Source organism: Polistes canadensis, unplaced genomic scaffold (genome assembly GCF_001313835.1).
Source record: "Polistes canadensis isolate GaletaPanama2010 unplaced genomic scaffold, ASM131383v1 scaffold_31, whole genome shotgun sequence".
Lineage (NCBI taxonomy): Eukaryota > Metazoa > Arthropoda > Insecta > Hymenoptera > Vespidae > Polistes > Polistes canadensis.
In genome coordinates, this window is record NW_014569578.1 from 629,973 (window position 1) to 655,266 (window position 25,294).

The 25,294-nt window shown below is 36.9% G+C and overlaps 1 protein-coding gene across 3 annotated transcripts in view; it reads left to right on the top strand.

The window, feature by feature from the left end:
* LOC106784175 (cone-rod homeobox protein) overlaps nt 1–21,414 on the top strand; it is a 31,884-nt gene extending 10,470 nt beyond the window's left edge. For all 3 annotated transcript variants that reach the window (XM_014743442.1, XM_014743443.1, XM_014743444.1), the window contains 5 exons: nt 6,117–6,408; nt 10,436–10,641; nt 15,444–15,660; nt 16,080–16,293; nt 19,291–21,414. In XM_014743442.1, coding sequence (XP_014598928.1) covers nt 6,324–6,408; nt 10,436–10,641; nt 15,444–15,660; nt 16,080–16,293; nt 19,291–19,780 — 1,212 coding nt within the window. In that variant the 5' untranslated portion in view covers nt 6,117–6,323 and the 3' untranslated portion in view covers nt 19,781–21,414. The remainder of the gene's footprint in view (nt 1–6,116; nt 6,409–10,435; nt 10,642–15,443; nt 15,661–16,079; nt 16,294–19,290) is intronic.
* Nucleotides 21,415–25,294: the final 3,880 nt, after the last annotated feature.

The following is a 25,294-nucleotide window of genomic DNA, read 5'->3' on the forward strand; positions in this document are numbered from 1 at the left end:
CACCTCTCTATCAGCTCTAGCCCATCTACGTGTCTTCTCAACAACTATTTATCATGTACCCTACTTTCACCCTCTCAATTAAGAGTGTATATATACAAGCAAGTATCGTAGAAGAAACGACCCAACCGATTTCGTTGCGCTCGATGGCCCGAAAGGTCCAGTTCCGCTTCCGGACGTGTCTTTGCTATTGAAGCTGCATTTATGACCCTTAAATATCCTCTATTCTCCCCTAGCAGTTACGATAAAAGCTCTTTCTCTATTTCTCTAGCGTCTTACTCTTCTCATTTTTCCCTTAACTTAATCGTTCGTGAGCGAAAAAAAAAAAAAAACTACGAAATACGAATAAATCGAAAATGTAAGAACAATACGTTTCCAAATATGAATAACAATGTGAAAAATATGAATATTATTTTACGTCAAATGGATTTTGATCGTGCGTAAAAACACAATTAGGAAGAGAAAAAAGGAATATATAATAAATATATTCGTGGTAACGTCAACGTAACGATCTTCTCCTTTACGTCCGCGTAATTTTCAGGACTTTGCCTTTAAACCAATAGCAACGGGAAGGCAGGAGGGCGGGAGGGAATGAGGGGAGGAGTCAAGGGGTTGCTCGAACGTGTGCGAGTAAAGAGGTTAGGGCACGGGAGAGCAATACCGCATGCAAAGTTAACCTCCATTAAATGCGTTAACTCAGCGACGAGCATGCTCCGATGCGCTTAACCAAAATACATTACACCGCACTCGACGTGCTACGGAGGAGAGGCGATATATATATATATCTATATCGTGTAAGTGTATGTATGTATGTGTTATCCGTGTGTATTTCGTTATTCGCATCACTCGCACGTAAACTATTGCGATTGATTAATCGAAATATATATACTTTTCTTCTTTCTTTCTTACTTTCTTTCTTTTTTTCTTTTTTATTTTTTTTTTTTGTCTATTTTAACCAAAGAGACAATTGATATTACGAAAGAAATTATTTGCTGATTGAAATTTCTTCTCTATTCTAACAATAAGTCTATTACCAAAGTCCATTAGAAAAATACTGCTGCGTCATTTGGTAGAGGCAAAAAGCATATTTGCAAAAGTTAACCCTCATTGTACGCGTTTGACTCGTAAGAGTAGGACGCGTTTCGATATGCTCAACCAAAATACATTAGACACTGTTCTTCTCGTCGTCGTCGTCATCATCATCATCATCGTCATCGTCCACATCATTATCATCATCATCATCATCATCCTCGTCGTCGTCGTCGTCGTTGTCGTTGTCGTTGTCGTTTACGAAGAAGACAAGTATAGTGAGGGACCATCCATATTACTCTTTCTTCTAACTAATTGCTCGTCGCGATCGTCGAGACGAGATGACCGAACCGCATATATTTACCCACAGTTCGTTTCGTCCTCGATTTCTCTTCAATGAGACGACATAGCGTGCTCTTAACCTTTTAACCGTTCATGCCGTAATATCATTTAAGAAGCCAATGTATGTACAATTGTGTTATATACGGCGCGACGCGTGTACTTTTGTCTGCGCGTCGATATATTTATAAGGATACATATATATGTGCTATTTTTATTTGTAAAATAAAATGAAAAAAAACAGGTGCCGAAACTCCCTACTATTGTCCAAGCTCCAATATCCTTTAAATGAAAATGAAATCAGTGTATTATATATCACGGAGTTAATATACAAAAATTAAACATATATATAAAATATAACTATATATATTTGTATAAATGTATATAGACATGTACACGTATCATATATGATACAAATCGTACGTATTTTTTCTTTTTCATCCGCTAGATTATCAAATTGCTAAGTTAAAAATTCAGTGTATATATAATACTTCTTACATCATATTTAAAAAATATAGTACCTCTGATTATAAGAGAAAAAAAATGTCAACGATGGTTTTTTAGTGTCCTCTTCTCGTTACATAGCCCGTTGATCCCGCATACTCTGTTTCGTCGAACGGGAGCGAAGGGCTCTCTTAATTTACGAGAGAAGATGCTTATTAAATTGTGTCATCCTCGAATAAGGGCTAACGCGCTGCATCCAATTTGTGCTGCTTAATTAATTCTCTCCAATACATCACGGGGACCGACCAATAAAGAAACCAGGACCCGACGATGCCAACGAGCGACGATGCCACCACAATATTGTCCCTAATGAAATCTTCGTTAATCGTGTCTTCTTCTAGTTTTCTAACGCACACGATGATGACAATGATGGTCAATTGAATCCTCAAGAATTTTCATAAGTTTGCGAAAGTATTTCATAAATTTTAATAGAAATATTATTATCTGTCACACACACAGGTTTAGCAATTAATAATTATGTGTCTTGATATTAAATTCATTGCATCAAAATTACCATCTATTTTTCGCTTGAAAAAAGGACCAAAATCGTAAAAAATAATGAAGACTATTTTGAAGAATAACAGATTGCACGATTAATTTATAAATAAATACTAAATTTGTTTAATTAACTGCTACACTTATAATAGATATAATATTACACGTGTGTGTGTGTGTGTGTGTGGTTTTATTCTTGTTGGAAATTCTTTGATCATTATAATTTTAATGCAGGCTTCAATAACGACATCGATTTTTTCTGATCGAATATAATAACGTACTTTATTGAATTGCTCTCGAGACAATGTGGTAAACAGGGCGAGTTATGCTAACAGGATTTATTCAAGAATTGATGGAGATGTATTGAGTTAGGCATACTCAGCTTAACAGCTCTAATCGTACATTATATAGTCATCGCAGCCGCAACGTACTTACATTATTATCAAACCATACACTCACGCATATATATATATATGTATATATTGTATTTACTTATGTAATGTAATATTTGAATTATGTAATATAGTGTGGATAACGAATCGTTGTTTTTACGATCGCGTGATCCCTCCTTGTTGTTTCTTTCTATTTTAAAGTTCTCACTTGTAAAAGTCCCAGACGAGTCACATATCTTTATGTAACTCTTACTTCAATTATGGGCTGCGGCATGTGCATCGACTTTCTTTGGTATGTGGCCATGCGGTCGCCCTCGTAATTCCGTTATTCGCCTGGTAGAAAAGAATATGTCAGCAATTGGTGCAAATTGAGATAATTTAATGGAAAACTACATTTTTAAATTGAGCAATTACGTCGATTATCCGTGCGCCAATCACAGTGCATTGCGAGGCGACGAACTAAAGCTTTGCGTTGTGACAATTGTTATCGGAAATAAATTATTTTCTTCCCTTATTTTTTTTATTGGAAAATACTTTAGGTTGAAATTGTTGAGAGATCGATTGATTTTTTTTTTTTAATAAATAAAATCGAATAATTGTATCGTTGAAAACGGAAGATCGACGGATTGTCGTGTAATTGTCGAAAGCTTTGATATAACGTGGATGACAGGACGGAAAGCTAATTACGAAATTATCGCCTTTAATTGCGATTCGTGCTATTTGCGCAATGGCGTGGCGGTAAAACGCGCGCTATTGTCGTCGCGTGCCGAATTATTGGATGTTGACGTCATTGGAGCCACTATTGTAAGCCGGCGTCCCTTTGTTCGTAATTGCCGACACCAATTATACAATTAACAGTGCGTCGTAATGAGCACTGAGAATCAGACGCGTTTGCTTCTTTGCCGATGCTTTTCGTAAAACGTTTCGCACTTTCGTTTATTGTTCGTCTTTCATTGTTTCTAATCTTTCCACGATTGATTTAGATATATGAACAAATTCTGAAAAGAAGAAATTAATTAATATCAATAAATTAGAATAATAATAATATAAATAATAATATAGTATTTTATTTTTATTAATTATAAATTATATATTTATTTATTTTTAGTAGTTTCAGAAATTTAGTATAATCCTAATATTAATAAATTTGATGCTGAAAATATTTCTATAATTATATTAATCATCGTAGTTGCGTTGGAGGAAAAATTATTCTACCAAAATTTGTCCACCGTTTACGAATTATCCGAAGAAAAAACAAAAGCTTATCTTTTAGATAAGAAACGCGAGATGTTAGTATAACGAATGTGTAACAAATAGAGTGCGTGCGTCGACGTGTAAACAACGCACGAAAGGCAAAGTAACCGCAATCTCTTCGACCCTTATGGCTCGCGTAGAAGAGTAGTAGGAAGCAATCGGATGATCGCACAATAAAACACTGGCATAATGTTTCGTCCGGGTGGTTGAACACCGCAAATACATCTTTCGACCGCATGCTGGTCTATTTTGGAAAGGGGATGCTGCGTTCCCCTAGACTTTCGAAACTGAGAAAAAGAGAGAGAAGAAGGGACAACGATGTTGGTGGTAGCCCTGACAGTATTCGCTCTCGTGCTTGAGGGACACCCGTAGGCGCCCTTCGTGGATTAGCTTCGCTACATTTCGTCCCTTCTGTCGGTGCGTATGTTCCATCGTTATGCATCTAAGTACTACTAAGTCGATAGTGTAAAGGCAAAGAATGATGCTCTTTGACGTTTGATTATAATCATTTCTGATATATATATGAAATCAAATGAAATATCTGCATTTTACAAAGATCATTCACACATATATTTACTTATTTTATATTCAAGAACAATGAGAAAAAAAAAGTAAGATACGAATTTGACATGTGCCAAATAAAGAAACAGAAGTTTCAAGGACGGACCTGATTCTCGAGGTACTTAAATTTGTCGTCGCGTAAAGTTGCACGGACGAAACGAAAATTGCTTGAATTTCATTAAGTTTGGCAGCAATTACTTTTGATGACCGACACGCGAACGTAATTACGTTGGTGCAAGGGTCTGGAGGGAGAGAAGGGTAATAATTCGCTAATATCAATTTCAAATTTCAATTAGTATCATCTCGACATCCGCCTCTATCTCTGTTCCTGGACCCCACAGGAGCACGCCATGATCTAAAATTCAATTTGTCCCTTCGTACCCGAAGCCGCAAAGAGAGAGAGAGAGAGAGAGCGCGAGAGTGAGAGAGAGTTCAGTAGAAGAAGAGAGAGATATGTAGATATATATTGAGATAGCAAGAGGGGGATTGTTATAAAGAGGGGGCACGGGAACGAGATATGGATATGTATGTATATACATGGTGTCTGAAAAGAGTCTAAAAACTTATATTTAACTAATATTCTTTCCATTTCTCTTTAGTTTCCATCTCATCAACGAGGTATTATCAAATCTTTCATACCGACAAATTTAATAAATTCTTAATTAATGAATCCTTGCGATAAGAATTTGATTATTCAAATTATTCTCATCGTGATGTTTTAATATTGTATATATTTGTCGTTATTGAAAATAGAAATGAGCTTTTGGAATATAATTCGTAGGATGCTATAAAGACAAGATTAGAATAGAAAAAAGCGAATCCAGTTGGTGGTATTCATTCTAAAGATACTCGCGTGCACGTTCTGTTATTATATAAAGTGAGATACGACCCTGTAGGCACGCGCATGCGCGACACACATGCCAACCCATTATAAATTGATAACTCCGCCGTTTATTAAGTTCTACGACCGATGCCCGCTTAGGCAAAGAGCCCTCTCTCCATGCTCTTGCTCTTCGCGTTCTACCTTTCCCTCTCTCGTTAGCAAAACTCCAACCTCCCACCACTACCGTTAGAGATACATACATTATTTATTTACGGGAGTTTACAATCCCTCTAATGGGGATCGGCGTAATCGGCCATCCAGCCATTCTCTCTTTCTCTCTCCTTCTCTCTCTCCCTCTCTCTCTCCCTCTCTCTCTCCCTCTCTCTATCTCTTTCTCTTTCACTCTCGAATCTCCACTCATCCTGTTCTTCCATTTTCTCAAACATTCACTCTTTGTCTTTCTCCTAATCATGTTTCAACTCCCCCATTTTGGAAAATCGCTCGTTCGTATAAGCCTAACAACTCCTAAGATTTCCATTTCTTTTTTTTTTATTCCTGAGAGAAAAAAAGAAGAGAGAAGGAATAAGACTCTTTCTAATTTCTTACGGAACGTCACTCCTCGTAAATTCATCAAAATGAACGTTAATTTTTCTGAGAATTATTCCACCATAAGAAAGATAGAGATAGAGAAGAAGTCAATTAGAGAACCCGCATTGTTGCAGATTGGATCTGTTCACGCGCATCAAACGAACAACCATCAGCATCAACATCTTCAACAACAGCAACAGCAGCAGCAACAACAACAACAACAGCAGCAGCAACAAACGCAGCAGTCGTTGCAGCAACAACAAACGTCGAGTCAATCGCAAGTGCCTGGTGGGGCAGGGGGTGGAGGGCCGGGGGGTGGGACGGTGGCCAGGGCCGGAGGAATGTTCTGCTACCACTGCCCCCCTGGTCTTCCGGCACCAAGACTTCCACCATCTTTGGAGTATCCCTTCGCACCGACTCATCCTTGTAAGTTCAATTCCTACATTATTTTATTATTTCTCTTGATTTAACTTTCATCTCGATCTAAAATTTCAAAATTATTCTAAATTCAAAAGAGATAACATGTTTGATAAAAAATCCAATGACATTATTTCCATTGGATGTTATTTAATTCGATAAATATGAAAGTACGATTATTCACGATAAAATTTATATCGCAGGGGTTGACTTTGGAGTTTATGCGACTGTAGGTAGGAAGGAAGGAAGGAGTTTTACATTTTTCAAACGGCTCGAGTCTCGTACGCATATTCCACCATCCCTCTTAATTCTCCCAAGAGTGTCTCGACTGTTCTGTAAAAATATGACTTTTCAATGGCGATTTAAAGGAAACTCGAAGGATATGATGTTGATGATAAATTATGCAAGATGATAGAAGAATATTAGAGGAGAGAAAATCGCATTGGAAAGTAGAGAATGAATGTCTTTTTTTGTAGGTATGCATGTGTATGTTTATATATATACACATATACGTGAGAGAGGGAGAGGGAGAGGGAGCGTGAAAGAGTGAAGAGGATAGTGTTACCGGATTGATTGTGCGGCACTTGCTCTGGCGGAACACATCGATGAAGTTACATTACCGACTAGACCGAGTTACGCAAAGTGGACGCTACAAACTGGACGGTCGCTAAACTTAATTTGCACTTCGAACCAACTTCCGGTTAAACCGCGTCTCGACGGTAAAGCCAAGCCGCCTGCCTGACGAAACTTCGTCAGTAGTTTGCTTATTCACTGATCGTTTTCCAAGTCGAATTCCATCTTACTACGAATAAACTCGAAAACTCAAAGTCGTTTTACTTTCTCTTTTTACTTGAGAAAAAAGAAAGAAAGAGATAGATAGATAGATAGATAGAGAGAGAGTTTATTGGAAAAACTGAGCAACGAAAAAGTGACGCGATACTGTAATCGAGTTATCCTTAGAAAAGGATGTTACTTTCTCGAGTTAATTATTTATGCTATTGCAGCTGTGATTTTGAAACTTTCGAATAATCCGATTTGAACGTAATCGAGGAATAGTATATGATATCTATAAACCAATAAAAAAAACTTCAACATAATAAATGAATTAAGTTGAATATAATGAACAAATATAATGTTAGGAAGTGAATGAAAATTGATATCTAATAATACTCAAATGTGAAGATTGAAAGTAACGAATTAGACGTTAGTTTATAAAGAGGGTTGTATGTAGTACATGAGAAATATTATTTTCTCGTGGAGAGTCGTTTTAAAATAGAACTTTAGAAGGTTTTCGATGGAGCGTCAGTACCGTATGCGGTGGATGATTGAACAAATGACCTCGGCAGAGAGAGAGAGAGAGAGTAGGGGGTAAAGGAGGGTGGTGGGTGTCCTCAGGGACGTCCGGGCACCCTTCCAACTCCCTGATCCCCCCGTAGCCAATGCTGCAGACCCCTCTTTGCCCCCCCGTTGGGATAAACAGATTAGGTAACTACGTGATAAGTCGGTAAGTGGGTTCACTCCGGCCCACGGTCCAGACCCACCGACATTCGCTCTAACATCTAACTACCTCGTTAGTGTCATTAGTAACGGTCGGGGTGTCATTAGATTTAGTTCTACGTGTAGTTTTTCTATGGAGCATTCTCCTCTCTTTTTCTTTATGTCTTTCTACCTCTCTCTCTATCTCTCTCTATCTTATTCGAGAAGAGAGAGAGAGAATGTTGTTCGCAATAGTTTCTTGATAGAAGCCGTGACTTGGAAGGAATCATTCGAAGACCTATTTGATTTTTTTTTTCAATTCGAATTAACGTGATTAGTTTCTAAATTCTTAGGTAGATCGTTGGTTGAAAAATCTCTTGGAAGGTAGAAATGTAGCAACTAAGTAACTCAAAATCTAATTTTTGATGAAGTAAAAGAAAAGAGGCATAAAAGTGGATGAGGCTGGTAAATAAATGTACTGGTGTCCCAAACTGAAATCCACTCAAGATCTTAGATTAGAGTCGGGCGAAGGTAAAGCTGGGATCCAGACAACTCATACAACTCATCGAGAGTCGGCTTAATCCAATTTATTAGTATACCCGGAGTCCCGAACGGAGTCGGCTCTTGCCAACGACTTTTGCACTTGCGCGCACTCCTACACATTCTCTCTCTCTCTCTCTCTCTCTTTCTCTCTTTCTCTCTTATTCGTCGTCTACTTGACGGTATTTTCTTTCAACGAGAAATAACTTAGATAACTTGGATCAAACATTTTTTATAGAGTCGTACAATTTTGCAGATTTATTTTTCTCTTTTCTTTTCTTTTCTTTTTTTTTTATCTCTTCATATTACCTATCAGTTTTCTTATTCTGTACTAATATGATTTATCCCATAGTCAACGGAAAACAAAAGGTTAGGTAATTCTTGGGGAACGATAAAAAAATGATGACGAGTAATCGTAGTTGCACGTGACCACCCAACGACAATCCTTTTTATTCACGTCGAGTTCTATGCAAGCGTCGTCGTGTTTACGCGTGGCTACGTTTTCATTATACTTCATGCAACGATTTATTCTGATCGGCAGACAAAAATTTCTTTTTTAATAACAGAAAAAAAAACAAAATAATCAAATATCAAAGCAGATGCTATGATATAATATTGAAAAATAATTTGACTACGTATTGCAGGTGAAAATATTCTACAAGAGTGATTGGACGAGTTCTTTCTCTCTTTTTCTCTCTGTCTGTTCCTGGAATTTCGATTCTCGATACGGCAAAAATTTGATTGATACTTTATCGAATCTATTTTCACCTATAATATAATCTTAAATCTCTTTTTAGTTTTTATATATATTATATAAATATGTTGATGTTACTCAATAAACACTTTTAATATGTTTTCTCAAAAATATGAATTATTTCGAGTAAAGCTTAGAGTTTTCACACGATTTAACACTGACATATACATTAACGCGAACTTTTAATACAGATTTACAATTATTAAGAAATCAAGAAACATGTGAAATTTGTTGAATTTTTGTTCAATACTTAAAATCATTATAATCTTTTTGATAACAGTTTTATTTTCATCTAATCGCAAAGTGGCTTTATTTTCCTGTAATTCTATCATACCGAAAATGAAGATAACTATCGTAAGAGAGAAAAAGAGAGAAAGAGAGAGAGAGAGAGAGAGAGAGAAAGAAATAGAAAGATAAAGAGAAGAGAGAACGAAATACCATGAATTTTTATGAGTTTAGGAAATTAATTTGTGTTTTTCGTTAAGCTTTGGCTTAGCGCCGTGGTAATTAATTGCGCTGATTGCTTTGCATCATTGATGAGCGGTTCCGGGTTTCGTAATATCCATTCTCTCTCCCTCTTTCTCTTCTACCTATACTCGCTAATGTTTCTACCTCTCATTCTCTTCTATTCGTGTTTCTATATATCTGTAGGTACGCTCGAAGCTTTTGGTAAATCGCGTATTTTGGATTTCCGCGCTATACAACACAACCCTTTCGTGTAATCGTCTGGAAAATCTAAAATTGAAATTGATCGGGGGAACAACGTTTCTCTATAGATATTAACGAGGAGAAACATGTATCACTTTTTAATTAATCCCTTTGATAATCGGATCGATCACTTCCATATAAATACCTAGTATACATACATGCATACATATATATGAGTCGTTTCTTTTTTTTAAATAGTATAAGTCGAATTTTGAATACAAAATTTCTTAAAACTAGTTTTAATTGAATTTCATTTAATTTTTATTGTATTTTTAATGAGACAAAACCAATACAGTACAATATCCTTTAACGAATTCGTTATATAAAGTTTCATTTAAAAATGTTAATGCATAAATGTATCTTTATTTGAAAATGATATAAAGTCCATTTGCAGTCCTAACAAAATTCTTGTTTTTCTATAATATTTTTATTGATTGTTATCGGGTAGTGTAAAATTTATCTCAAAATAAGAATTAATAGACTTATACTACTTTATAGACAAATATTTCATATAATATAGATAGATAAAAATGATCCCCGTTTATTTTTTGATTTCAGATACAAGTTATTCGGCTTATCATCCAGCTTTGCACGGAGTCGGTGAGGATTCTTTCGTAAGAAGAAAACAACGAAGGAATAGAACGACCTTCACTCTTCAACAATTAGAGGAACTCGAATCAGCCTTTGCACAGACTCACTATCCAGACGTCTTTACGAGGGAAGATCTAGCGATGAAGATCAACCTTACGGAAGCAAGAGTCCAGGTGAGTTTTTAAAATTGTTTATAAGCGAGATCAAACAAAAATAGAATATTAAGTGTAGCAATTAATTCAGTGCTTTGAAATTAAATTCATTCTATCAAAATCGGCATTTTCTTTTTCGTCGGGATATTCGACAATTACCTAATCAAAGTTATCGAAAGTAATGAAAACTATTTCGAAAAATAACAATTGTGTATATGATACTAAATTTCTTTAAATGTCATCGAATTAATTGCTACACCTAATAAATGAAAAAAGAGTTTGGTGATTATGTCTTTGTTTATGGTGCACATAAGTACATACGTCCTTTGTAATTTTATTTCCATAACCGTGTCAGAGAAAGAGAGAGAGAAAGAGGAAGAGATAGAGAGAGAGAGAGAATTATAGGAAGAAGCAAGCGAGAGTCGCACCCCTTAGCCCCATGAGGCATACTGACACCCTCGACCTGACGTAATCTCCTGACAGAGTAAGCCGGTAATCTCTGGGATTACTTTGTATTCGCGGCAACGTCCTACCAGCCATATTTACTCCCGCCGCGGTAATTCGCTCGGAGAATCCACGCAACAGCACCGATTCCCATTTAGAAAATCCTTTTGCCTTTCCCAGATAGATTGATGTTTTTTCTTACCATCTCAGTATATTACCATATACTTTGGCGTGGTCACTTTGTTTTCTTTTTATTTATTCATCGAAATCGGAATAATGGGATAATCGAATTTGTTTTAACGCGCGATAAATTGTGATCAGCAATGATTGTTTATTTTTACAATTGATGGATTATAGTTGTCAAAATATCAATAAATTATACATTTAACACAAATAATTTAAAAAGTTTAAAGTAATAAGTTTGTTAATGAGATAATTATTAATCGTTGTTAATCATTTTCATTTTTTTTACAAATAGAAAATTACAAAAATAGAGTAACTCTCTCTCTATGAATAAAGTTAATTGATATTTATATATTGATTATATATATATATATATATATATGGAAATTATTATTGTAAATACTAGTGATTAAAATTCTATTTAGCGACTAGGTGCGTTAAAGCAATATTAATGAAAATGGTGCTAACCTTGTTACAATTTTTATCATATACTATTACATATTTTCCTATTAACAAAATCCATTTTAATTCAACTTATTTTGCAACTTAGTAGCAACCGAATGCAATGTTAGGGGGGGGGGGGGGGGAGAGAGGACCACGGTGTTGTATAACGAATAAAAATTCCAATGAAATAAGTACATTATTATTACTCACACATGAAACGTTAATAATTTATTATTATTATTATTATATAAGCTTATATAATAATAATGAAAATTTTATACTGGCCTACGGGTTACGCGACCTTTCGAAAATTCTGTGGTAGTTTAATATGTTAAAAGGATCTAGAATAGATATTTCGTAAAAAAGATTTTCTCTTGCGTCAATTTAATATGCATTGTAGAGGGGAGGCTAAAAGCCGAGAGGTAGATCCGATAGAAGTATATACAATAGACGAGATAAAGAGAGAGAAAGGGAAAGATAGATGGAGAGAGAAAGAGAGAGACGTAGATAGAGGCAGCCATGACGTAATTACGGCGCAGACTCATTGTTTCATTAGCAAAGACAAAGGGAATCTGGAATAATGGACAAATAGGCGCGTTTATGTAGTGCCTGTCCTCCTCTTCTACTCCAATTAGTACCTCCTAGGGGGTGGAGGGGGACTTCTGCATCGTTGAGGCACGTTCTAAAGCGCTCGAATCGCGTACACGAATAACCATTGCACACTCTCGCGCCCAGCATTTATTCAACCTTGCATCGCTAGTTACGCTTAGCTTTATCCCCATCGTACATCTGTGTATATCTGTACGTGTATGTGCCGTATTTGTCTCATTCATTCTTTATTTTTCTTTTTCATCGTATACGAAGTATAAACAAATGGAATAGGAATCTGATTAATTAAATTTATTTCACACACACACACACACACAAACAACAAAAAATAATATTTTTCTAATTCAAAAATATGGAAACATGAAGATAGAAGTTCATTTTTAGAGATTATTTGAATAATTTCGTAATTATGTTACAATTAAATAATATGAAAGAAGGGGTGAAGATTTGTACAAATTTGTGGACGAAGATTTGAGTATCTAGTTGACGGAATTTCAACGATTATTTTTTATTCTTAATTCAATCACAGTACACTTTTGGGTTTAGGATTTATTCAATCTTTTATCAATCTAAAAAAATAGTAATTCGGCCATTAAACTCGTTTAAACTTTAATGACAATGCACTTAATAGGAGTATAACTAGTTACGTCAAATTCCTAGGACTCTGGTGTCAAAATCACGTCTTATTAAATTTATTTTTTTTTTTTTTTAATGAAAAGGGATACCACTGATACTTTTGAAGACTCACGAATATTAATAAATAACCATCGTGCTTAAAAAAAAAAGGATATTTATATTTGAATATCATTTGAAAATATGATTTTAATTGAAAATATTTTGAAGACCTGAGGTTACTAGTTAAATGTTAAATAATTTCGCAATAATGTCATAATCAAATGGTATAGGAAAGATGCAAAAGTCATATGATCAATGAAAATATGCAGATGGATTCTTAACGAGTCAAAGATTTGCACGGTAAGCACCGAAAGATTAAATACCACAGTGGATACGAAAAGAGTCAAGCCGTGGCCATTACCGACATATTTCGGATTAAATTCGTATTGAAAAGGGATGAAGAAGAACGCGCGTAAGAAATAGAAGATAAAGGGAGAAAGAAAGAAAGAAAGAAGTATATACGAAGGAGTACAAGAGGGAGAGAAATAGAGAAAGAGAGAAAGAACGAAACGCTCTACGCTGCGAGGTAGTCTCGAGGGAACCACGGCTTTGTTCCCAGCTATTACTCGCCCCCGCAACCCTTAGGATATTATTATATCTCCCCGTCTGCCAGCATAGCTACCCGCTCTTCTCGTACCACCACCACCACCACCTCTATTCTACCTCTTCCTTCTCTTTTCGAGACCGTGCTTGCCTTCGAAACCGCACCGGCCTCCTGTAGAACCGAGCTCATCGTATTTATTTTATTAAACCATTTCCCAAGCCTCTCTCTCTCTCCTTCCCTACTACTTTCGAGCTACCCCCCACCCCCACCTCCCAACGAAACTTTTGCCGTAGTAGTAGTAGTAGTAGTAGTAGGAGGAAGGATAGTAATTTCGAAGACTCCTTACTTCATCCTCGAGGCATAGAATTTTTATACCCGCCAAGGATCGATTCGATATTCGCGTTTACCCTATTTCACACTTAACATTCTCCTCTCTTATCCTCTTTTCGAGATACCATTCTCGATATTTATCGATCGTTTAAAAAGCCATGAGACGCGATTTACGATCAGCTTTAAATTTGCTTACTTTCACGTATACATTTATAATATTTGTAAGTAATCTATACATACATATATGTATACATTGTACATAGGTGATACATTTGTACAGTGAGTCACAGGAGTATTTGTATACCTACTGTCACACAATTTTTTAAACATGGGATAATTTTCTTATAATATTAGATACAGAAATTAATATGATTTTTTGAATAATTATTTTCATTTGTTTTAAAAAGGTATCCCGAATTAATTTTTACAATCTAATCTAATATATCAAAATTCTTATACACAGAAACATATTTTAGGATAATGAAACTTTTAAATGGATATCCATTTTACTGCGAAAGAGTATTTTATTTAATGTGACTAATACGAACATTGATCTCACGAGATACGCCTAATTGTCGTCAAAAATTGATCCAAAAGATGGCCAATTTGGTGCAATAAATTCATTATCAAGGCATCGAATTAAACTTTGCATTTAATATTTATTTTCATCACGAGACAATGCAAGAACGAAAATAAAAACAAAATAATATGGTAGACGTCGAGAGAATGAGAAGAGCGTCATTATGTTATAAGAGAGAAATAAAAAAAAGATAAATAAAATAAACAAAGGATGACAAAAAAATAAAATAAGCAACGACGAGGAAACTGAGAAAAAGAGAAAGAGGAAGAGAAAGAGAGAGAGAGAGAGAGAGAGTATAGCTAGGTATAATAAAGTCTATTTCAGTTGGTATTATGTCAAGTTAGTCTCGTTAGCGGAACTCGAGCTTTTTAAAAAGCACTCGAGGGCAGTGCTTGCTGTTGGCTCGTTGAACATGCACGACGGAAAAGAGTACCTCGACAATCTTCTCCATGCACGTTCCTGCCTCAGAATGCCACCCGGTACATGCAATTATCCTTGCACATTCGCGAACAAGATGAGAAAACGTAGGCTCCCTTGCTTCCAACTTTTTCTTTCTATTGTTTTTCTCATTTTTCTCTATGTTCTTTTTCCCTTATACCGCCCCCTACCTCCCTCTCAAACCTCCCACCCAACCCCCACCGACAACGCCGAGCAGTCGACGAAACACAAGCTTGTTGACTTTATTTGAACGTCGTTATTAAATTTTGAATTAGGTTTACAAGCATAAATGGAAGCGATTTGAGTTGAGGAGTCCCTGTGTAAATCCTGTAGCGTGTAAATTTTCGTTAATAAATGAAACGTTTTTATTCGTCGACGCCAATTGAAGTTGAGAATATGCATTTTTATGTGTATGCATATAATATACGTTATAATGTGCGTATATGCATATATATATATAAATCACATACATATGTGATTTGCCATTTTAACGAGGAAATTACTCGAAAGCATAAATAATAAAGGCTTCCAGTGGAATTAACGGTAAAAGTGAAAAATACGCGGGTATTTTTGCAGGTTTGGTTTCAAAATCGTCGAGCAAAATGGCGGAAAAGCGAACGACTGAAAGAGGAACAGAGGAAGCGAGAGGGTGGAAATGGTGGTGCTGGAGGAACAGGAGGAGGAGGTACGGGAGGAGGGGGCGCTGGAAGCGGTGGAGCCTTGGAAACCTCAGGATTGGCACCACCAGCTTCTTCGTCCGCTGGTCCTAGTCCTACTGGTCACGATCCTGAAGGTATATCAAAATAATATACCACAAAAATGTACATACTTACATAATTACATAAATTACTTTGACAAGTTATAGATTTTATTAAAAAAATAAGGATAAAAAAAGATACTATAATTCCACGTTTTACTTACGCAATAATATGATTGTTGTTTTGTTTGATAGGTTGTTATGAAATAAGAAATTTTCATCGAATCCTTTTAACAATTATTATTAATACATTATTATAATCTTTCATTGTTTCTTCATTCAAGTAACCGTTTATATTTTTGATCGAAAAAGAGAAACCTTCCAGTATTATTTTATATAACTTCAAACGAGTAATGTATCCTACACAAAAATCATTTTTTGTTGTTCTTGAATAAAGGACAAAATAAGAAGGAAGTCAGAAAAAAAAGATATGTAAAAGTTGACTGATAATGCAGGTACAACGAGTAGTAGTGCTGCTGATGCCGAGGACGTAGGTCCAGAGGGTGCAGGTGGTTCGAGAAGCCCAAGTACAACATCCGCCTCGGTCAGTCCCCGGCCCCAGCCGAGTCAGCCGTCCCTGGGTGGCGTCTCGACGCCACCACCGACCCCTATAAGGGCGCCGCCACCACCGCCGAGCACCGTAGGGGGCTTGGGACCACCCGCTGAGAGGTAAGCTTTTAGCTTCGTTTGTATTTACGTCTTTAGGAAATATCTACCTCTCTTTTCTCTTTTCCTCCTCACTTGATCTTCCTCTACTAGACTCCTTCCATCTTCCTCCCTCCCTCCCACCTTCCCTCCTTCCCTCTCTCTTCCTCTACGAGTTTTCCTTTCCTCATCGTTTATTTTTCGTTCCTCACGAATCCCCACGATTTCAACGTACAAGCACCGGTGAACACGTCACCCGGATGCTGGATACGCGCCATTAAACTACCCCCTTGAAACCCCCGAACACTCTCCCCCTTTCGTCATCCTCCTATTCGCAATGTTCGTTCTCTCTCATCGTAGACTAAGCGTTTCACTTCCTCTCATCTTTCTTCAACTCCAAACCACTCGTATAATCGTGATAATCGTCGGCTCGTTAAATCTCACTGGTTTACACACATGCGAGCTAATCTTCTTCCTATGTAATGTAATGGATCGTTTCGATGTGTTATACTTTTCGTCTTGTAACAGTTAAGTATATTATTACACGTATTTTTAAACCATCGTCATGCCAAAATCTTTCAACGATTTTTCTTTTTTTTCTTTTTTTGTTATTCGAAATTCAATTCATTCATTCAAAAAGCAAAGGAACAAGCCAGTTGACAAATGATAAATCACGACGAAATTTCCACAAAAGAACTTGACGGAAATATTTATTTCAACAAATGATCATTTTCTCAAAGATATAAAAGAAAATAAATCTTCTATTTCTCTTTCTTTCTCTCTCTCTCTCTCACACTCTAAAATGTTAATTTTCCCGTATTACATATTTCACGAAAAAGTGGATTAGCGTAAACAGTGATGAAGAGGAACAATGTCGCTTTAATAATGACAACAAAACAAAGCTGGATATTTATATTTTTAGCTTTATTATTTTATTTAACTTTAAAATGAGGAAAAGGATTCTCAAATGCATTTTGTAATTAAATCCTTTTTTCGTTTATACTTGTCGAATGTACAAAACAATCGTATACTGATGGCAAGAAAATGAAAGAAGAATGAAATAAAAGAAGAAGATGAGAAAGAAACTAAAGAAAGAAACAAAGGAAGAATAAGAGGAAGGATGAGATAAAAGGGAAGGAGAGAAAGAGAGAGAGAGAGAAAAAGAAAGAGTAAATCCGTCGGTTGTTCAACGTAATCCCAAAGACGAGTCTCCTCCATTGCATTGAGCCTAGGAAAAGGTAAGAACAATGTCGAAAATGTAGACACGTAGAGTACATTCGTACGAGTTAGATGGAATACAAGATGGAAGAAAAGGAGAGTATTCGTATTTGTATCCGTATTCGTGTGTATATGTATATGCACGTAGAAGATGGGTATGGGTTTGAGGAGGTGGATGTGGAAGAGGTTGCGGGGGAAGGGGAAGGGGAGAACGGTGGAGAGACGGTGGAGGTTGGAAAGGTACTCCTTCGCCGCCTCCGCAGTTGTAATTTATTTAAAACCGCTCGCCGTAAATATATCCTCATCATTTATTCAGATGTACGGGAGCTTCTCGACTACAGGGGTGTAAGCTTTGCGTTCCTTCTTACCTTATACATATACATATATATCTACAAAGATACAACCGCCGTGTATATCTATGAGGATGGTTCTCTCCTTCGCCTTCTCTATCTTTGTATTTATCTATCTCTCTCTCTCTCTCTCTCTCTCTTTACTTTCTTTGTTCACTTTCAGAGTAGTATTTCTATTCTCTTGTCGTCAATTTAAATCACTCGCAAGTTTGACATTTTGACATTTTCGAGGCATCGAAAATTTGAACACATTGCGTATGGATCACGAAAATAATAAACCTTTCTCGTAACCGCGTATCGACGACTCGACGAATTTCACATGATTCGATTCAAGTAAATTCAATTTGATAGTAATATTTAGGAATTTATAAGTGTCAATGATAACATTACTTTTGTGCATTGTCATAATTAAGTTTTCGGAGCACTTTAGCACAATGTGTTAATCAAAGTTTTTATTTCATTGTAAATTTAAGAAATCATATTAGTATATGAATTTCATATGTTTTATCTGAGATTTATATTGCCACGAATAGTTGTATAAATTAATCGATTTAGTATATCATTTCCAGTGCTCTAAAACGTGAATAGGAAGTCAACAAGGAATCTCGTGGATGATACGCGGGTATATACGCGAACGAAATTAGTTTGGTGTATGCTCGAAAGGCAAGCGAGCGCACGTAAGCAAGGTGCACGGTAGGCTACGCGGCTAATTGCCGCTAATTATCGCGCTTACAGGCAGTACGATACCACCTCTTCCCTCTTTCTCTTTCTCTATCTCTCTCTCTCTTGGACGTATTAGCAACGTCACTAGGAACCATTACCAGCAACAGCAGCATCATCCAGCACCACTACTACCACTCTTGCAGATCCCCGCCCCCCCTCTTCGTTCTCGCGGTTTCCCTCTCCTTTCGTCCTTTCCACCACCAACAGCATCGCGTCGGCCTACCTAAAATCCGCTCTCGGGTAAAGGATTCTACAGGAGTCAGACCGCCTTTCCCACTTCCTTCTAAATTCCACCTCCAGAGTACTATCCGACCAGCTGAATACCGTTAGCTAGCAAAATCTTCTCTTCATCTCACTCTTTCTCTTTCTCTCTCTCTATTTCCTACTCTTCTACGAACTCTGGAAATTACCACTTCCCTTTGCCCGCACAGCTCTTTCGCCCGAAGCTCGTTACATTAATTAAACAATATTTGCGATTAATATTTGAGATAATCATCAGCGCCTCAAAGGAGTCTTCTCTCGAAGGATGCGGAACATCGCACGTGTTAATCGGGTTAGCGCTTCCACGGGCTATTTCTCTCCCTCTCTTTCTCTATATTTCTAATCCGAAATTACCTTTTCAATCGGATCTTTTTACTTGAAGAAAAAAAAAAAGAAAAATAATAAGAATTAATTACTTTTTCGCTTACATACGATGATTTAGATTGGTTGTTTTCATTTGTTTTTCCAGCACTCCTGGATTAGGAGCAGGCTTTAGGCCAGTGGAACCACCGACCTCGCTTTTCTTCTCGCCACACTTAGCTGCACAATTTTCACCGCCACTATTTGGTAGTAAAGTTGTAAGCAGCACGCCAACATCGTTGACCTCTACGACACCTTCTCTCTGGAGTACGAGCGATCATCGACCGGGTAGCTTGCAAGAAATGTTGTCTTGGTCACCAGCAGGCTGGCCAGGTTCATTGTGTGGCTGCTGCAAACCTGGTACAGGTGATCTTCATCGTAGCAGCAGTCTCGCTGAATTGAGAAGAAAAGCTCAGGAACACTCGACAGCCTCAGCATTGTTAGGCGGACTAGCTGGTTTTCCTGGTGGTTTACCCTTGCCCTTACATCTACCCTTACTGCCACCTCTCTTAGGTCTATCCAGAAGACCTGAAAATCATCATCATCATCTACCAAGCGTCGCCCATCAGATTCAACCAACAACGAAAGAGGATCCCTAGGATCATCTGATCGTAGATCTTTCTTTGAATCTAATATATCCTACCTACGCGCGCGTTTTCTTGATAACTCGAACCAACTTAGCGGTTTGTCGGATAACGTCGGGTTTTTCACTCGGAATTTTATCGAATTTTTGCCAAATACGATGAATTACGTCGTTGATACATTTTTGTGATTGTTCGAAAATACTTTACAAGCACGCTCGAGATTTATATTATATATATATAGCGTCGATTTGCATTTATCCTCGAACCCCGTTAGCGTATTCTTTGTTTCTGTTCATATCTTCTTTTTTTTTGTCTCGTTAATTGCAAATGTAGATGCATTGTTAAAGTTATATAGATTAGGTGCGAAATCAAACTACGAGAACTTCCAAATCGTCTTCGTAATTTCCCGTCGTTCTTTGAAAACATTATCGGATTTATAAATTTTGTTCAAAAAGTAGTCCACTCGTTTTGTGTTTATGCGGGAAGTTATTTCGATTTTTATTCAAGCACAAAATCCGATATTTTCGCGACTAAATGCAATTGTACTTTGAATATTTTCTAACGATAGCAGATTAACGGTGATGTGTCTGAGTAGCCGTGTACTGTTTGCATTTGTCAGCTGGAACTAACGAAAAATTAGAGTACTCGAGTTTTTCGTAGAAAATTTCTACTGTTTTTTCGTTTATACTTACACGAAATAACATTTGTTTAAAATCGTATCACCGTCCGTAAAGCAACAATGATACGACGACCAAACTATCATACGATGAAAAGATGAAATATTAGGTAGTCGTAAAAGTTTATTTAAAGTATAATTCAATTGTAATTAATATAAACCAATATTTCATCGATGTGACATTATTATATTTCATTGTGAATTTAACGCAATCAAATTTTTACGTAATAAGAAAATAAATAATAACGTTATATAATATTTTTAAATGATCGTTTGATAGAAGAATTTGCGACAGAATAAGAAAATAATGAAACGAATGTGTGTACGATAAAAATGAAAAAGAAGTGAGAGAGAAGAGGACATTGTAGCGCTGCGAATGTGTCATATAACATATTTGCTTTAAATTTTATTTAAACAACGCAACAAATTGTTAATCTCTAAGAATTATCGACATGCGTTTGATACGCCGCATTATTTATGATAATTTCAAAATCGTACGATAAACTCGAGTACTGGAAAATATCAAAAAATGTAGTCTTGTCGAAAAAAAAAAAAAAAAGAAGAAACAAGAAAAGCAATCAAAACAAACGGATCGAAGTTAAAACGTTTGATTCGATTTATACGACTACTCGTATCATGCCTTAATAAAAAGAGAGAGAAAAAAAAAGAAAGAGAAAGAGAAATATGCGATGATCTTTGTCGACGAACGATATAAAAGTGAAACGAAAAAAAAAAAAAAATAAAAAGAGAGGAATACCTCTTAGCCGTTATTCTGAATTTCGTGAGTACAGCGTAGAGGCCAAAAAGAAATACGTAGCTAACCCATAGAGACGTGTATATTACCTCCTGATTAAGTGTCAGTGCTAATTAAAGATAGTCTAAAGAAAAACTATGTTACGAGCTAGCGATTATTATGTAGTGTATGAACCTGTGGTAGTGAGATATTCGAATAAACTTGTTCTCTCGTGATAAATTGAAAGTTTATGCCTTCTATCTGTCATTTCTCGTGTTTATCTGAAAGCTCATACACCCCGACTATCCATATTGTGTTATTACTTCAAAACATTTGCGTATACGAAACGCTCGTTATATCATTTCCAAAGACAAATTATTATTCCAATCAACACTCTACACACAAAATGAATCCTATCGACTACATCAGATTTCCAATTTCCTTCATCGTATTACTTTATTTATTTTCATTTTTATTTTCTTTTATTTCAACGAACTTTAACACTAGATATTCGCTATAATCTCGTATGAATTAAATATTTATATATATATATATATATATATATATATATATATATACACATGTATATATACATAAAATAGATATAAACCCTTTGGCTGTTGAAATCGTCGAGTTAAATTAATGTTCCACGATTTCTTGAGTGAGTAGTAATGCTCGACTTTTGTCAGACGTACGCCATCGGGAAACACTCGTACGTTCGTATAAACGTAAAATCTTTTGCGCATCGTTGAACAACATGAAAATGCGGAGAAGTTATAGCGATGTAGGAAAGAGGGAGCGAAAAAGGAGAGAAAAAAGGAAAAATGAGAGAGTAGTAGAAGGAGGAGGAGGAGGAGGAGGAGGAGGAGGAGGAGGAACGAGGAGAATAAGTGGGAGAAATGGGGTATGGGAAAGTGGAAGGGGGTGGAGAGGGGTGGGAGGAAGACGGAAAGAAGAAAGAACAGCAGAAGGGGTTGTTGGCAATCAATGCTTCTCATAAGGAAAGCTCGCCCTCTCTTATGGGATCAACCCTCTTGGAGAGTACGCGGAGGGGTTGCAGAGAGCGAGAAAGGAAATGACGAAGGTTGGAAGAGAGAAAGTGCGAAAGAGGGAGAGTGGGAAGAAAGGAGAGGAAGAGACGAGGGGTTGTCCTCGGCTCGACCAACCAGAGACAAGACGCCATTGATCGGCACGTGGCTCCGGGTTGGTTCAACGAATTCCACGAGGGTGGAGAGGGTAGTAGATTTCAGCTCGGAGGTGCGCCATCGTGATAGTAGTGGAAGTGGTGGAGTGAAGAAAGTGGTGGTACTCGTGTTGGTGGGGAGACATAGACCCGTTCTGCACACTCCGTTACACTTACTGGTAAACCGTATTAATCAACGACATCATGGTTTATCCCCCATTCTTCCCCACCACCGGCACCACTATCAACACACGGCTCTATCGTTAAACTAGTATGAGTGCGGCGTAGCGCGCGCACGCCTCGTCTGCTTCCACCTCCACAAACCCCATCAGAGTCTATAGGGAAGACGCGTAGAGCTATGTAACAACCTCGTAGCACTCTGCAACACCGTGTATAATGTTGGACTTTCGGGGGAGTGGGCTGGAAGGGGAAAGGGGGGGGGATGGGAGATAAGGACGGGTAAGAAAGGCGACGTTAGAAAAGAAAAAAAGATAGGGAGACGAAGGTAAGGTGGAAACAAGGCGCCAAGTTACTTTGGGTGAAGCGATCGACGCTTAACGATGTCTCTCGATACTCCTTACGTGGCTACCTACGATTCAACGAGCCATTACCACCCTTCTTATTTTTCTTCTTCTTTTTCTTCTTCTTATGTTAGCCACGGCAAGGGGAAAATTCGAATGTCGATCTATACGTTTCTCTACCCTTTTCTATTTTCAAATCCTTACGATCTCTCTTAACCATGCTATGCTATGGCTGTGTCGTTTAAGAAAATCTTTATATATATCTCTCTTAGAAAGAAATAAAAAAGAATATATTAACGATAATCTATTGTTAAATATATAAATAAAATAATATGGATTATGTATTTATCTTTTGCTAATAGAAAAATATATATAAAACGAACAATAAATCTGAATCCTTTTGAAAAGTAAATGCGATATTTCATGATAAAACAAACATTTGTTTCTCATTTAATCCCAATCCTCTTTCTATCTCTCTCTCTCTCTCTCTCTCTCTCTCTCTCTCTCTCTCTCTCTATTCGTATGCAATTACACGATTGTGAATCAAGAGAGAAGATGAAATAGAGGGAGCTTTCACGATATCGCGAGATTCAACGGCAAGGAAGCGTAAAAGGTGGAAACCTCCTTGATGCCGGTAGACAGTGATTAATACCGCAACGTCGTCTGGCGTCTTCCGCTTCTCTTTTCCGCCCACTACTGCCGCATGCGTCGGGATATTCCAAGAGAGACAAAGAGAGAGAGAGAGAGAGAGAGAAAGGGAGGGGGAGAGAGAAGGAGATAGTTTTCAGCTTGGCTCTCGTTCACTCCCCGAAGCGCCCTTCGTGGTAAAAGGTTTTACGAAATTCATTGTCAGGCAATTTGCATGTCAAAGCCAAACGGGAACACGCCCCGCGACTTACAACCTCCATAAAGAGGAAGGGGAGACCGTCTCTATCGTTTCTTCGTTACACCTTTTTCTTTTTCTCTCTCTCTCTCTCTTTCTATCTTTCTATCTTCTTCGTTTCCGACATGATGGAATTACAAGAAAAATGAGGCCACTTTACGGACATACTGTTAAGTCACCGAAAAAAGTATAATGTTATTGGATGGACAATATATCGATTCTAGTTATTCGATAAATTTAATTGAATTTTCTTCAATTGTTCTTTGATTATAATCCTTATAAATCTGCGCTACGATGTACAATTAATCTGTATAAAGAAGTTTTTTCATAAAAAATAATAAGAGTTTGAATGAAAAATGATTTGAAAGAATATCGATCAAAATATTGCCGTGATAACTGTATAATACGAAATACCTATCAGAAATAAAGAAGAGAAAAATCTGTTGGAAAGGATATCCGGTATAACGTCTTATAATGGATAAAGCTTTACCTAGAAGACGAGAATGGAGAAAATTTATCGAGGTTGTCTGGGGAAACTAAGGGGATCAGAAACTGCAATGATTTTCAATTTTCGAATTCACTTCGATAGCCGTTCTTACTTGTCCTTAATTTTCGATAGAGATATTGGGTATCTACAGGGTGTATATGTTCGAAAAACTTTTTAATATTATTCCAAATCTATTGAAAAGATCATTTTGCTAGCGGTTGAATGATTTTCAATCGAAAACGATTGGACGCTCGCTCGGTGTAAAACATAAATCCACACGTATGCATTCACACATACATAAATAAATATGTAGATACATATATAGATAGATAGGTCATTTCGAGAAAGCAGAAACGGAACGGAATGAACCTGGTCTCGTTCGAAGGTAACGAGGTTTTCCTCGGTTGGTTAATTCACCGCGGATTGAATCGCGCGAAAACACGCGCACTAACGTAGTTTTCGACTAGTCTCCCCCTCTTCAACTCTCCCTCTTTCTCTCTTTCTCTTTATCACTCTCTCTCTCTCTCTCTATATATATATCTATATCTCTCTATATATATATCTCTTTTCCTCTCTCGCTTTATCAATCTGTCCGCCGGAAGTACCGACTATGTTCACCGTTGTTGGATACACTCTGCACTTTGATCGGCACGGATTAATGATGAAAAAAAATGCAGCCCCTCTATTAACGCGATCACTCAACGTGGTGTATATCAAACGACGTTTTTACGCAAAACTCCACTACTTCGTCCATGAAAAAGCATAGATAACATTTTTCAACGTACTCGCCACGATATAGAAATCTTCGTTTTTACAACGATAACTGATCCTTTGTCTCTTTTTTTTTTCTTCCCTTCTCTCTCTCTCTCTCTCTCTCTCTCTCTCTGTCTCTTTCCTTTTAGTATTTTTTCTTTCTGGAAGAAAAAAATTTGTTCGATATATTAAACAACAGTCTAGCATAATAATATTTTCATTATGTCGAATCCTGAATATTACATTAGAAAGTTTAAACTTTTTCAACTTAAAAACGATAACAACGTGGATTT